Here is a 13,311-nt window from a genome sequence, read left to right as displayed (position 1 = left end):
GAAAATAATATTATTATTATTATTATTATTTACCTTTTTCTTATGGTTTGCTCTTATGCTGAAAAAAACATTAATTATTATTATTATTATTAATATTATTTACCTTTTTCTTATGGTTTGCTCTTATGCTGAAAAAAACATTAATTATTATTATTATTATTATTATTATTATTATTTACCTTTTTCTTATGGTTTATTTTAGCAACATTTTTAATTTGTCAAAAAAAAAATTAATAAAATATATATATATTTATTACTTTTTTTTTTTTTTTTTTTTCCCTCTGGGCTCACTGATATGAGGATTACTTTTGCAACATTTTTTATTATGTAACAATTATTATTATTATTATTATACTTTTTTGTATGGTTTTACTGATATTCAGATTTATTTTATCCCCTCTGGTCTCACTCATGAGAAATGTTTTAGCAACATTTTTGTTTTGTAACCATTTATATATTTTTATTTTTTAAATCTGTTTTCACTGATATAAAGATTTATTTTAGCAACATTTTTAATTTGTTAAAAATATTTTTTTTTTTTTTACTCTTTTCCCCCTTTGCTCTTACTGATAAGAGAATTATTCTAGCAACATTTTTTATTTTGTAAAAAATGTATTTAAACATTTCTTAAACAGTTTTACTTGACAACAATGTGATTCATTGCTGATTTGTTTATATTTTATAATATAAAAGTTACACATTATGATCATTTGTATTCTTAAATGTATTTATATGTATGCATTTGACACATGCAAAGCTTTACAATTGTTTTTAGTTGCATGCATTTGCATGATCATGCATTGTTAGCACCTACAATAATTTATACTTCTCATTAACAGTTCAGGCTTTCCATAAAAGTGCAATTAAATGGTTGCAACAAGTGATATACAATACTCTAATATATGTGTGCATGCATGGGCATTAAACTGTAATTTGATCCTGAGCCTAAACAAGACCCTGAGATCTGACTCAACCGGTATTGTCAAATTTGCATTTTTATTTTTTGTTTCATTTTGTGCAGGTGTGTGTGAGTGTATGCAGAAAGAGTTGCAACAGACATTTATTATAATTTTTTTCAAGAATTACAAGTCCAAACCTTATGCAAACTAAAAAATTTGATTAGTCTAAGACAAAATGTACAATTTTTTCCATTCTTGTCAGACTCGGATCAGAGCCTCTATCAAGTTAAAATGTGTAACTTTAAAACTTGTGTGGATATAACAGGAGAATTGCAAGTTTCAAGTAGTTTTCCCAGCCTAATTCAGTGTTGTAAGAAACCTAGCCACCGATACCCGCAGCTGTAGAGCCGTTAACCTCAATAGGACATGTGAAACGTGTTTAAACATTCCCATATTGTTCGGTGTGAACTGGATTTACTGGTTTTGGAATGACTCCAGGTACAATGTCCCTGTTTTCTGGTTTAGAATCCACCTTGTGTTCCTAAATGGTGTACAAAGCGCCCATCGACTACAATCTGGGCTTGATTATCTTATCTTATCTTATCTGTGGCACTGAACATTCTCCAGACTCTGAAAAACCACGATGATAAATCGGATTAACAGCGTGAGAGATGTTATTTTCAGCACAAGAGCAACCAAGGGAGATTAAATATAAAAATGTAAATAAACACACACACAACTTCAAAAGAGCTAGTGTAACATGGATAATTTTATCTCAAATCTGATTGGTTAAACCAGCATAGATAGATAGATAGATAGATAGATAGATAGATAGATAGATAGATAGATAGATAGATAGAAAGATTGATCATTTATTTATTCATTCATTCATTCTCTAATTGTTTTGCTCTGGTTTTTTCAAATTTGAGAATAATTTGTTTTATTTTTTATTTTTTGGCAACATATTAATTAATAATTATTGATAGCAGCATTTCTTTTTTTTCTGTGATCTCACTGATTATTGTAGCAACATTTTTATTTTAGAAAAATACTTTTTAATATTTTTCTTTTTTATTTAAAATACTTTTCTGATTTTGTTTTTACATTTCCCACTTCTTATCCCGCAGATATGAGGATTATTTTAGCAACACTTATATTTTGTAAAAAAAAAAAAAATAATAATAATAATAAAAAAATTATAATATATTTATTTATTTATTTTTATTATTATTGTTATTTTTGCTATTTTTTGTCTCTGGAAAACTATTATGATACAAAAAAAATAATTATTTGATTTAAAATATTTTACAGAATTAATCAATATACTTTTATTGTATGTTTTTAAAGTATTATGAATTTTATATTCAGTGGTATATATAATGTATAACTATCATTTTATATGTTTTTTGTTTGTATAAATAATTCTATATTTGTTTTATACTTTTGAAGTAATAAAATGTTTTTGTTTTTCTTATTTAAAATATTTTTCTTATTTATTTATTCTACATTTCCCCCTCTGATCCCACAGATATGAGGATTATTTAAGTAGCATTTATATTTTGTAGAAATATATTTTTTACTATATTTTTTTCTGTGGAAAACTATTGTAAAACAGAAGGGGATTATTTAAAAAAATATCTATTTTATTAAAAATATTTTACAAAATCAATCAATATACTTTTATTGTATGTTTTTACGGTATTATGAATTTTATATTCAATGGTATATAAAATATATTTTATAAAATAACTCTATTTTTTTTGTTTATATAAATAATTATATATTTGTTTTATACTTTTATTTAAAATACTGTTCCTATTTATTTATTCATAATTTTAAGAGATAATTTCAGGAGATAATAAAAAAGTACAAATATCTAAAGCATTATTTGTTTTTGTTTGTATGTGTAATTATAGATTTTTTAATACTTTTAAAGTAATACAATATTTATTTATTTATTTTTTAAATTGATTATTTATTACACTTTCTTCCCTCTTATCCCACAGATGAGCTTTATTTAATCATTTATATTCTGTAAATATATATATATATATTTACAAATTTTTCCCTCTTGAAAACTAATATAATACAGGATATAATTGTTTTTTTAATTTTAATATATTTATAGCATTATTTGTTTTATTGCATTATTTATTTATTTATTTATATATATATATATATATATATATATAATGAAATAACTATAGAATAATTTGTTTTTGTTTGTGTATATATAATTATATATTTGTTTTATACTTTTTTTGTTTTTTTTATAATTTTCTTATTTATTTATTCATTACATTTCCTCTCTTATCCCACAGATATGAGGTTTAGATGAGCTTTATTTAATCAACATTTATATTTTGTAAAAATATATATATATATTTTACAATTTTTTCCCACTTGAAAACTAATAATATAGGATAAAAAAAGAAAAATTAAATATATTTATAGCATTATTTGTGTTATTGCATTATATATATATATATATATATATATATATATATATATATATAATGAAATAACTAAAGAATAATTTGTTTTTGTTTGTATATATAATTATATAGTTGTTTTATACTTTTAAAGTAATAAAATGTTTTTTTTTTGTGTTTTTTTTATAATTTTCTTATTTATTTATTCATTACATTTCCTCTCTTGTCCCACAGATATGAGGTTTATATATTTTTACAAAAATTTACTCTGGGAAATTAATACAATACAGAAATGTAAAAAAAAGCTCAATTTGATTAAACATTTTTTTTAATAATATATATATATATATATATTTTTTTACAGTATTATGAATTTTATATTCAATGTTACATACTTTTATTTGATAAAAAAAACTATATCATTGTTTTTGTTTGTATATATAATTCTATATTTGTTCCATACTTTTAAAGCAATAAAATGTTTATGGTTCAAGTTTAGCTTCACTATGATCAGTTCTTTTGTATGTAATCTTACGCAAAAATGAGTTTGTTTAGTTGCCGTGCCGTTTTTTGTTTTGATGGTAGAGTCAGTGTGTGTCTTACAGTATATTTAGTTCTGCCTAAATCAACCTGTGGAATTTGTTTGGATTGTTCTTCTTCGACCTTTGTGTCAACACTGATCCTACGTACAGCGTTCTGTACGTGCAAAACCACACAAGACGGAGGTGGGGACTCGCCGTGCACATCTTGTCAATATTGTATGTATCCTTGATGGCAGATAGACAGCCTGTCCCGCGATTTTGTCACACAAACACCTCCTCAGCCCGTCAGATGCTGGTCAACGGCTCTTTTTATAGTCACAGCATGTATAGTAACTTGTCTCACATTAAAAGAAAGATAGTTTTGGTTGATTCTCAAACAGAGATCAGTGGATTTCAGTTAGGGAGGAGGACTTGAAACTCAATGAGGTTTAATACAGCAGAACAGACATCTGCCCTCTGGAGGTGAATGGTGGAAATGCATGAGCTTGTTTGGTGGAATGCACACACATAGGGATGCAGAGGATTTGTTTACCCTTTTCACTTGCTTTACTTAATAAAACAGCTGATGCCAAAGCTGTGTTTGATACTGAAGAAGCGTCTGCAGCTGACAGGCAGAAGTTGTTGTTCAGTGTGTTTGTCGTGAGCGGTGATCGAGTGCTGGAATTTGTGGTTTGTGATGTTTTGCTAACTAGTTGTTGAGGTTGTTATCAGTTGTTAAAAGTTACAGTGTTCAAATGACAGTGAGTTCGCAGGCAATGTTCTTGTTCCAGTCTGTTGTGTTTTTTTTTTTTCATGCATCACTGTCTGTTCGAGTGAAACCACAAAACAAAATGTAAAGAAATATGTGGTTCTGATAAAATAATAATGTTCTATTAGGTTATCCAAGGTTTAATTTACAATGTTAAAGATAATATAATCAGGTTAAATTTGAAAGACTTTTATTTGATTGATATTTGGAATTGAATACTTAATGGCAAATATGTAATATATTTATTAGATTTAAATATAGTTAATTTTCTTTTTTGTGGTCTTTGGCATGTATTTAATTCAAAATATTATTTTAAATATTATTAGATCAGTAATTGGTGTTGAATATTTAATGGCAAATGATATATATATATAAATGTAATTTTTATTTTATTTTATAAATTTTAATTTTATTTTTTTATTTTGTGGCCTGTGGCCTGTATTTAACTCAGACTATTATTAAAAATTATTTTTGAAAGAAGTCTTGATTTTATTTTTTATCAGTAATATTGTGAAATATTATTTTAAATATTATTAGATCCATAATTGGTCTTGAATATTTAATGGCAAATGATATATATTTATTAGACTAAATCTAATTTAGTTTTTGATTTCATTTATTTATTTACTTTGTGGTCTGTGGCATGTATTTAACTTAGAATATTATTTTAATTATTTTTGAAAGACGTCTCCATTAAATTTTTTCATCCGTAATATTGTGAAAGATTATTTGAGTAATAATAGTTATTCAATATTCAATGGCAAATATGTCATATATTTATTAGACTGAATATAATTTTGTTTTTATTTTCTTTCTTTCTTTTTCTTTTTTTGTGTAATATATTTATTAGACTAAATATTTTTTCTGTGGCATGTATGTAACTTAAAATATTATTTTAAATGTAATTTGGTCAATAATTGGTATTGAATGTTTAATGCCAAATATCTAATATATTTATTATTCAAATATATAGTTTTATTTGTTTTTCTATGGTCTGTGACATGTTTTTAACCCAGAATATATTTTTAAAAATATTATTAGCTGAATAATTGGTATTGAATATTTAATTATAATAGTTTTTTTATTTACTTTAATTAATTTATTTATTGTGTTGTGTGGCATGTATTTAACTCAGAATATAATATTGTGAAATATTGCAATTTAAAATAACATAAATTATTTTTAATTAATATTGATAGTTATTATTTTAAATATATTTTTTAAATTTTTTAAATAATAATAATTATTATTTTAATTGGAAATATATATAAAAAAAATATACATACAAATATTTGTTAGAATAAATATAATTTTGTTTTGTTTATTTTTTTCTGTCGTCTGTGGAAGGTATTTAACCCAGGATATTATTTTAAGTATATTATTAGATCAATAATTGGTACTGAATATTCAACGGCAAGTATGTAATATTTATTACTCTAAATATAACTTTGTTTTGTTTGTTTTTCTGTGGTCTGCGGCATGTATTTAACCTAGAATATTACTTTAAATATTATTAAATCAATAATTGTTATTAACATTTAATGGCAAATGTGTGATAAATTTATAAGACTAAATATAATTTAGTTTTGTTTGTTTTTCTGTGCTCTGTGGCATGTATTTAACCCAGAATATTATTCTAAATATTATTAGATCAATAATTGGTATTGAATATTCAATGGCAAATATGTAAGGTATTTATTAAATATAATTTAGTTAGTTTGTTGTTGTGTGGCACGTATTGAACTTAGAATGGTATTTTAAATATTATTAGATCAATACTTGGTATTGAATATTTAATGGCAAATATGTAATATATTTATTAGACTAAATATGTATTTTTGTTACTTTTTCTGTGGTCTGTGGCATGTATTTAACTTGGTAATATTGTGAAAAAATATTGCAATTTAAAATAATATTAATTAATATTATTATTTATTCTGCTAATTATAAGTAATGACCTTATAATTAGTCCGTAATCAAAGTATATTATACTTTACATGGATTTTCACATCTGAAAGAAAGGCTTCAGTTGAGATCTCCACATAAACCTATTTTCCCTTTATCATTTTATCTTCTTTTTTTTTCTTTTTTTTTCTTTTTTTTGGCAGTGTCGTTACAGATTGTCTTGTTGTCACAAGCTTGTGGGATGAGTCTATATTTGTCTCCGTTAGTGCTGATAGCACTAATATCACATGATGGTCACAGAGTGTTGGGCTAATATTCTGCCTTTCTGCAGGGAAGTAAGAGAAAGATATGGGCTTGTTATCTAACATACTTCAGCTGCGTACTCGCTGTAGGCATGCTTTCAGGCCTTCAGTTCTCTTTCAGGTCCTGTGAATATACATTTGATACAGCAACAGGTATATCTAGGCCTTCAAAGGGCAGACGTTCCTCGTTGATAGTTTCTGCCACTTTTAGCAGCGTCTTGAGATGATACAAGTTATAAGTTACAAAGTCACATTTAAGACAGCAAGATATTTTTGAGGGTGTTTTTTAGCTGAGAGGATCTTGTGTTTTTGCGGTCAGTATTTTTGTTTTATTAAATTAATTGTTTTGTTTATCTTTTTGAAAGAAATACTTTTATTCAGTAAGGCTGCTTTAAATGATCAAAAATTGATCAAAAAAGTTCATTTTAAATAAGCACGAAAAAATAGACTACCAGTGAAAAGTTTCTGGACAGTAAGATGTTTAATGTTTTAAAGAAGTCTCTTCTGCTTACCAAGCTTGCATTTATTTAATTAAAAAACACAGCAAAAGCTATAATGTTGTGAAATATTTTTACTATTTAAAACGACTTCTTTCTATTTGAATATATTTGGAAATGTAATTTATTCTATTTATTCTGTAATTTTTAGCATCATTTTTGCCACTTTTAGTATCGTTTGAGATGATGAAAGTATTTTTTGAGGGTGATTTTTAGCTGATTCAGAGTATTTTTTTTATTACATTTGTTTTTGTTTTTTTTGATAGAGATACTTGTATTCAGTAAGGCTGCGTTAAATTGATCAAAGGTGACAGTAAATATTTTTACATTGTTACAAAAAAGTTTATTTTAAGTAAATGTGAGAAAATTATTAATCTTCTATTCATCAAAGAATCCTGAAAAAATATATCTATCAAGTTTAGAAAATAGTACATACACTATCAGTCAAAAGTTTTTGCACAGTAAGATTTTTAATGTTTTAATAAAGTCTCTTCTTCTCACCAAGCCTGTATTTATTTGATCCAAAATACAGCAAAAGCAGCAATATTGTGAAATATTTTTACTATTTAAAATAACTGCTTTCAATTTGAATATATTTTAAAATGTAATTTATTCCTGTGATCAAAGCTGAATTTTTAGCATCATTTTTGCCACTTTTAGTATCATTTGAGATGATCAAAGTAAAGTCATATTTGAGACAATGAAAGTATTTTTTGAGGGTGATTTTTAGTTGAGAGATTCAGAGTATTTTTTTTTATTACATTGTTTCGTTTTTATTCAGTAGGGCTGCATTAAATTGATCAAAGGTGACAGTAAAGTCTATTATTAGTTTATTTTAAATAAATGTGAAAAATGATGAATCTTCTGAAAAACTATATATATCAAGGTTTCCACCAAAAATACATTCTAATATATATTTAAATAGAAAATGGTACCTGCACTACCCCAGTCAAAAGTTTTTTAATGTTTTAAAGAAGTTTCTTCGGCTCACCAAGCCTGCATTAATTTAATCCAAAACACAGCAAAAGCATTAAAATGTGAAATATTTTTACTATTTAAAATTAAAAATAATTTTGAAATTATAGAAATTAATACTTTTATTTATCAAGGATGCATTAAATTAATAAAAAGTGATGATATGTACATTTATAATGTTACGAAAGATTTCTATTTCAGGTAAATGCTGTTCTTCTGAACTTTCTATTCATCAAAGAAACCTGAAATGAAATTTATACTCAGCTGTTTTCAAGTTTTTGAGCAGCAAATCAGAATATTAGAAAGTTTTCTGAAGGATAATGTGACTGGAGTAATGATGCTAAAAATTCAGCTTCAATCACAGGAATAAATTACATTTTAAAATATATTCAAATAGAAAACAGTTATTTCAAATAACAAAAATATTTCAAAATTTTACTGGTGTTGCTATACTCTGGATCAAATAAATGCAGGCTTGGTGAGCTGAAGAGACTTCTTTAGAAAACATAAATCTTTTGACTTGTACTGTTTATACATTGTCCAAAAAATGTACATTAATATATATATTGTCATTGTCCAAAACAATGAATTCTGTAGTTTGGTCATGAACCCCTAAATGTGTAAAATGATGCGTTTTCTTCATGCTTTTCTTTATTTGTGTCTTTCCAGCTTTCTTGACCGGATTGATGCAGTAAGACAAAGTGACTATACTCCAACAGACCAGGTACTATTTCAGCATTTTCTAGATGAGAAACTCCATGCGAGACATCAGTTGTTCTTTCCTAACACACTTTCTTTCTGCTTCTTTCAGGACTTGCTTCGTTGCAGAGTGTTAACATCAGGGATTTTTGAGACGCGATTTCAAGTGGACAAAGTCAACTTTCAGTGAGTCCCCCTCTGAGAAACCTAGATATTACAACTGCTGTTTTAAGTTGTCATGTCTTTGTATGTCCACTAGAGGGACACATTTCACATCCTTCAGCCTCCTGTCTCGATTCTTGTCTTTCAGTATGTTTGATGTGGGAGGTCAGAGAGACGAAAGGAGAAAATGGATTCAGTGTTTTAATGGTAAAGTTTAATGGTCTTTAACAATTTCATCTTAAATATTTTAAAGGGATAGTTCACCCATGTTGTTCCAAACCTGTATGAGTTTCTTTCTTCTGCTGAACACAAAAAAAGATACTTTGAAGAACTTGAGTAACCAAACAGTTGACGGCACCCATTGACTTCCATAGTATTTTTTTCCATACTATGGAAGTCAATGGGTGCCGTCAACTGTTTGGTTGCTCAAGAAAGGAACGCTTACAAGGTTAAGAACATTAGGATGATAAAAATAACCGAATTAATTTTTTTTGACATTTAAATAACATAAAATAAGACAAAACACACACTGATTTCACACATGTGGTCTTTTTGCAGACGTCACAGCGATCATCTTTGTGGTAGCGAGCAGCAGCTATAACATGGTCTTAAGGGAAGACAACAACACGAACAGGCTACGGGAAGCACTTGCTCTTTTTCGCAGTATCTGGAACAACAGGTGATGCCTTTATTTTCTTATTCATAACAGAGCTTGGTTTTTTTAAGCGAAAGTGCAAGTTTACTGACCCCCCCCGTCTTTGTTGTCTTTATTTCTTCTTTTTTTCACAGATGGTTACGGACAATTTCTGTCATATTGTTCCTAAACAAACAAGACATGCTGGCGGAGAAAGTATTAGCTGGGAAGTCCAAAATTGAAGATTATTTCCCTGAATACACCTCTTACACCTTACCTGATAAAGGTTAGGCTTTTCACCACAGACCTAGTAGACCTAGTATTTTTGTTTTGTTAAAGGGAAATATGAAAGTTCTGTCATGCAAAGGTGCACAAGCTAAATTAGTCATTAAAGTACTTCAAATAATGATTATGCACTATATTTGTTTAAGTGAGTGAGTTGAGCTGGACCACAAAATAAAGGTCAATTTTTTGAAATTGAGATTTATACATCACCTGAAAGCTGAATAAATTGAATAATTAAGCTTTCCGTTGATTATGGTTTGTTGGGGTAGAACAATATCTGGTTGAGAAACAACTGAATCTGAGGGTGCAAAAAAATCTAAATATTGAGGCAATTGCCTTTAAAGTTGTCAAAATGGAGTTCTGAGCAATGTATGTTACTAAATTAAAAATGAAGTATTGATATATGTATGGTAGGAAAATGTACAAAATATCTTGGAACATGATCTTAATATCCTAATGATTTTTGGCTAATAATTTTGAGGGTCAGATTTAGTTTTGTGAACTGGATTCCTGCGCAAGATCAGTGTCAGCTTTCATGTTTGTTAATCTGTTGAATTTTTTCTCTCTTTCAGTAACTCCTGAACCCGGTGAAGACCCCAGAGTGACAAGAGCCAAGTATTTCATTCGTGATGAGTTTTTGGTTAGTATTTTCATTTTGTAATACACAGATGAAACAGCTGCTATTGCAGATTTTAGACTGTTTCTTTAGGCATTTTTCTTTTCAATTATAAAATGATGGAGGAAATCTCTGTTGATGGATACCGAGCAATAGTTGATTTTACCAATATTTTAAGCAATATTTACCAATAATTGGCGCCATCCTGTGGCTCTCTAAAGAATTAATATTTACAGTCTACTTCATGTTCAACATTAATAATCACCACACTGAGATTCACTGGGGTTTATTCAGTTGCTAATAATCAATAATTCAAAGCTAATAATTAATAAAATAATAATGTAAAATAAAACTATATTAAAAAAATATTTAAATACATTAACAATCAAATACATATGGAGGACGACAAATGATGTAAGTATAAATAAATGAATAACTGCAGAAATAAATACATGTAAAAATACATAAATAAAATAATAAATAATGAATGAATAAATAAATAAATAAATGTGGAAATACCTAAATGTTGAAATGCATGAATAAATGTAGAAATGTTGAAATATTTACATTTATTAATTTCTTTATTGATGTATTTCTACATTTATTCATTCATTTATACTTAAGTCATTTCTCGTCCTCCATAAATACACTCACTACAATGTAGATACACTGTCAGTCAAAAGTTTTTGACCAGTATGTTTTGTTTTTTTAAAGAAGTCTCTTCTTCTCACCAAGCCTCATTTATTTGATCCAAAGTACAGCAAAAGCAGTACAATGCAGTACAAATAAAGAAGTTTTTTTCTGAATTATGGAGTGACACAATGAGATACCCCAAATCCCCTCTGTAAAACCATTTGACTTAAATATGTAAAAAAAAAAAAATTAAAGAATTTAGAAACTGACTTCATCCAGTGTTTAGATTTCTATACTAGAAATGTATGCAAATTAGTGCGCATTTCATTAAATAATGGCTCACTTGCAAATTTAAACCTAACATTTTAGAAAACTTGTAATACAAAAAATGTTTGCAATTAATAAAGTAATCAATTAACTGGGTAAGGAAGGTGATAACTATTAGTTAATTTTTTACCCTATTCACCTGCGGCGTCTGGCTGAACGTAATCCCTAATTTTCACTTTGTCTTTTCGCAGAGGATCAGTACAGAAAGCGGAGACGGCCGTCACTACTGTTACCCCCATTTTACATGTGCGGTGGACACAGAAAACATCCGCCGGGTCTTCAACGACTGCCGAGACATCATTCAGAGAATGCACCTGCGGCAGTACGAACTCTTGTGATCTCACTTCGGCTCTTTACGAACGTGTCTCCAAACTCCCCCTTGCCCTCACAACTCACGAGGCCAAAACCGCAGACGAATATACTACTGACGTTTGGCGCACCACCCTTCGGTTTTTAGGTGTTTATTATTTTAACTCACGTGGATTCGGGATGGAAAATGCTCTCTGGGTTTTTTCCCCGCCCCGCCCTCACAAGTTTTTATTTGGATCGCCTTTATTTTTGCCATTCCATGAAGCCTCTGGCTACCTCCTTATTTTTTATTCAAACAACAAATGATATCGTCGTGTATATATGTATACGTGCTGGCGCCTGCCAGAATATGAAGATCGCATCACCTTGTGACCTCCAGGAGTCCTAGTCGCGCACCCCGAGCCTCGGCCTTCTGGCCTACAGGGCTCTCTGCTGCTCTTTCCGTTTCCGAACACTGAAGATCGCCCGCGGACAGAAGCGGGGACGGGGTGGCGGGCCGGGGGTTGTCGAACACTGGGAAAGCGAAGTGAAGTAATGCACTTTTCCATCAGGTTTTGACTGACGTTTTTCTTTACGAAGATGGACACACAATGTAGCATCACATCATGAATTTCTGTCCCGCTTACGGACAGGTCGGAGAATGGTGGGGGTGACCACGCCCCTTTTTATGTGAAGGAGGCGGAGCCTTTGGATTAGGAGGAGGGTCTCTGTGGAAAAGGCGGAGCCTTTTTAAATTAGGAGGAGGGGCTACGGGAACATTGCTGAAGCCTCTTTGGTTTTGCGAACATGATGGCGAAACATCCGCGAAAAGAAACGCCCCATTTCTTATTTTAGTTTCTTAACTTGTACAGACTGTGCAAGGGTGATGATTTTTTTTCCTTTCCTGTACAGACTATAAAATGTTATATTATTTTGTACAACTTTATTGAAAGAGAGTAAAAAATCTACTTGTAGATCTTTGTGCCTTGATTATGGCTGTACCTGTAAATGAAGCTGATACATATGTTTTTGACTGCGCTGTACAGCTTGATGTCACCCCTGTCGGCAGAAGGGACTGTGGATGGGGACCTACTCTGTAGAGTTTAGTTTCTTTTATTTCGGTTATTTGTTTGTTTTCTGCTTCGTTTATATAAAAAGAGAAAAAGTTCTTTATTACAAAAAAAAAAAACAATAAATATAGGAAAGAAAAATCTTAACCTGTATACATTATGCAAATTGACCCCCTTACCTGCGGTTATGATCGGACGAAACTGCACCATGCCTTTCTTCTCGTTTTTGTTTTCCGTTTAATTTCAATTCTCAGCTTTAAAAACAAAAATTGAAAGAAAAAAAAAAAGTTGAAGTGT

The 13,311-nt window shown here is 28.8% G+C and overlaps 1 protein-coding gene across 2 annotated transcripts in view; it reads left to right on the top strand.

The window, feature by feature from the left end:
- gnal2 (guanine nucleotide binding protein (G protein), alpha activating activity polypeptide, olfactory type 2) overlaps window positions 1-12,689 on the top strand; it is a 41,823-nt gene extending 29,134 nt beyond the window's left edge. For both annotated transcript variants that reach the window (XM_073830954.1, XM_073830955.1), the window contains exons 6-12: window positions 8,970-9,024; window positions 9,112-9,185; window positions 9,310-9,368; window positions 9,720-9,840; window positions 9,951-10,081; window positions 10,653-10,720; window positions 11,848-12,689. In XM_073830954.1, coding sequence (XP_073687055.1) covers window positions 8,970-9,024; window positions 9,112-9,185; window positions 9,310-9,368; window positions 9,720-9,840; window positions 9,951-10,081; window positions 10,653-10,720; window positions 11,848-11,994 — 655 coding nt within the window. In that variant the 3' untranslated portion in view covers window positions 11,995-12,689. The remainder of the gene's footprint in view (window positions 1-8,969; window positions 9,025-9,111; window positions 9,186-9,309; window positions 9,369-9,719; window positions 9,841-9,950; window positions 10,082-10,652; window positions 10,721-11,847) is intronic.
- Window positions 12,690-13,311: the final 622 nt, after the last annotated feature.

Source organism: Garra rufa, chromosome 24, assembly GCF_049309525.1.
Source record: "Garra rufa chromosome 24, GarRuf1.0, whole genome shotgun sequence".
Lineage (NCBI taxonomy): Eukaryota > Metazoa > Chordata > Actinopteri > Cypriniformes > Cyprinidae > Garra > Garra rufa.
This window is presented reverse-complemented; position numbering and strand designations above follow the sequence as displayed.